Source organism: Elephantulus edwardii, unplaced genomic scaffold (assembly GCF_000299155.1).
Source record: "Elephantulus edwardii isolate Elephantulus edwardi_28Jun2011 unplaced genomic scaffold, EleEdw1.0 scaffold00109, whole genome shotgun sequence".
Taxonomy (NCBI): Eukaryota; Metazoa; Chordata; class Mammalia; order Macroscelidea; family Macroscelididae; genus Elephantulus; species Elephantulus edwardii.
The window spans coordinates 3,648,269-3,649,464 of record NW_006399859.1 but is presented as its reverse complement, the minus strand read 5'-3'; the positions used below and the strand labels follow the sequence as shown (position 1 = coordinate 3,649,464).

The 1,196-nt window shown below is 41.8% G+C and overlaps 1 protein-coding gene across 1 annotated transcript in view; it reads left to right on the top strand.

Moving 5' to 3' along the window:
- Positions 1-1,196, top strand: part of LOC102862172 (oxidoreductase HTATIP2-like) — a 28,603-nt gene that overhangs the window by 3,901 nt on the left and 23,506 nt on the right. The window contains exon 2 of the mRNA XM_006892011.1: positions 535-642. Within this exon, the coding sequence (XP_006892073.1) occupies positions 535-642 (108 nt within the window). The remainder of the gene's footprint in view (positions 1-534; positions 643-1,196) is intronic.

Sequence of the window (1,196 nt, the reverse complement as noted above, 5' to 3'; positions counted from 1 at the left end):
TCTGACATACTTTGGACATGGTGTAAGGAGGGAGAGGTCCTTGAAGAGGGACATCATGCTTGGGAGGGTGGAGGGATGGAGTGACGGAGGTGGATTGATTCCGTGACTGGGGTAATTGGGATGGGTGTGTCAGAGGCAGTGCAATTAACACAGGATAGAGCAGGGTTTAGGGCTGTTGTACATAGGGTTGCTATGAGTCACAAGCAACTCCACAGCACATAACAACAACATCAAATCGGATCTGACTGGTACAGGAGGAGAGTGCCCCTCCTTTTCCAGCAAAGCATGTGGTGGATTACATCATACCTATTGCAGTACAGCTTCTTGCCAGTAGGCCACCAGGGTTCCCTTGTGCACAAATTGTTGAAAGGCAAATTAATTTGTTCTGTAAATAAACTGTCTTTCAATCTACAATAAAATACTCAACATGAGTAAAAGTTTGTCACTCTGTAATTTTCTCTGTAAAAGGAGATGAATGGTTTTCCTATTTTTGAAGAGTATCCATTTATATTCCACCCTATTATTGTTGTATAGAACCAAGAAGTTGTGGACTTTGAAAAACTGGATGAATATGCGGCTGCTTTTCAAGGTCATGATGTTGGATTCTGTTGCCTGGGAACCACCAGAAAAAAAGCTGGGGCGGTAAGGAAGGAACCCTTTTTTTCATTTTGCTGTCTACGATTCCTTTCCTACTTACTCTTTTTCTTTGTGCCTCTATTTGTATAGAAGCTCTTACTGTTTAAGATCTCATTTGCTGCCTTAGTCTTTGCTGTACTTCGAAAAATACTCATAAGTTTCTTCCCTTTTCCTTCAAGCTTGAGTGCCAGAGATATCCTAAGTGTTTATTCACTCTTCCTTCTTACCGATACTGCTGTCATTACAATCTCTGACCAAGACAAACTCTTAGCACCATGATCATTTTCCAAGGATTTGATTCTGACTCATCCTCTACCCCCCACACCGCGTGTGTGTTAGAGTATAACTGTCCTCCACATTAGAAGGATTGAATTTTTGGAAGTAAATTTGTTCATTGTTATTGTTGTTATTAGGTACCATTGAGTCAACTACAGCTCGTAATGACCCTATGAACAAGAGATCTGAACCTTGTCCTATCTCACACCACCCTCTCGATCTCTGATTGGGTGAGGCCATTATTACAGTCTCTGTGTCAGTCCAGCTTTTTAAGGACCTTCCCC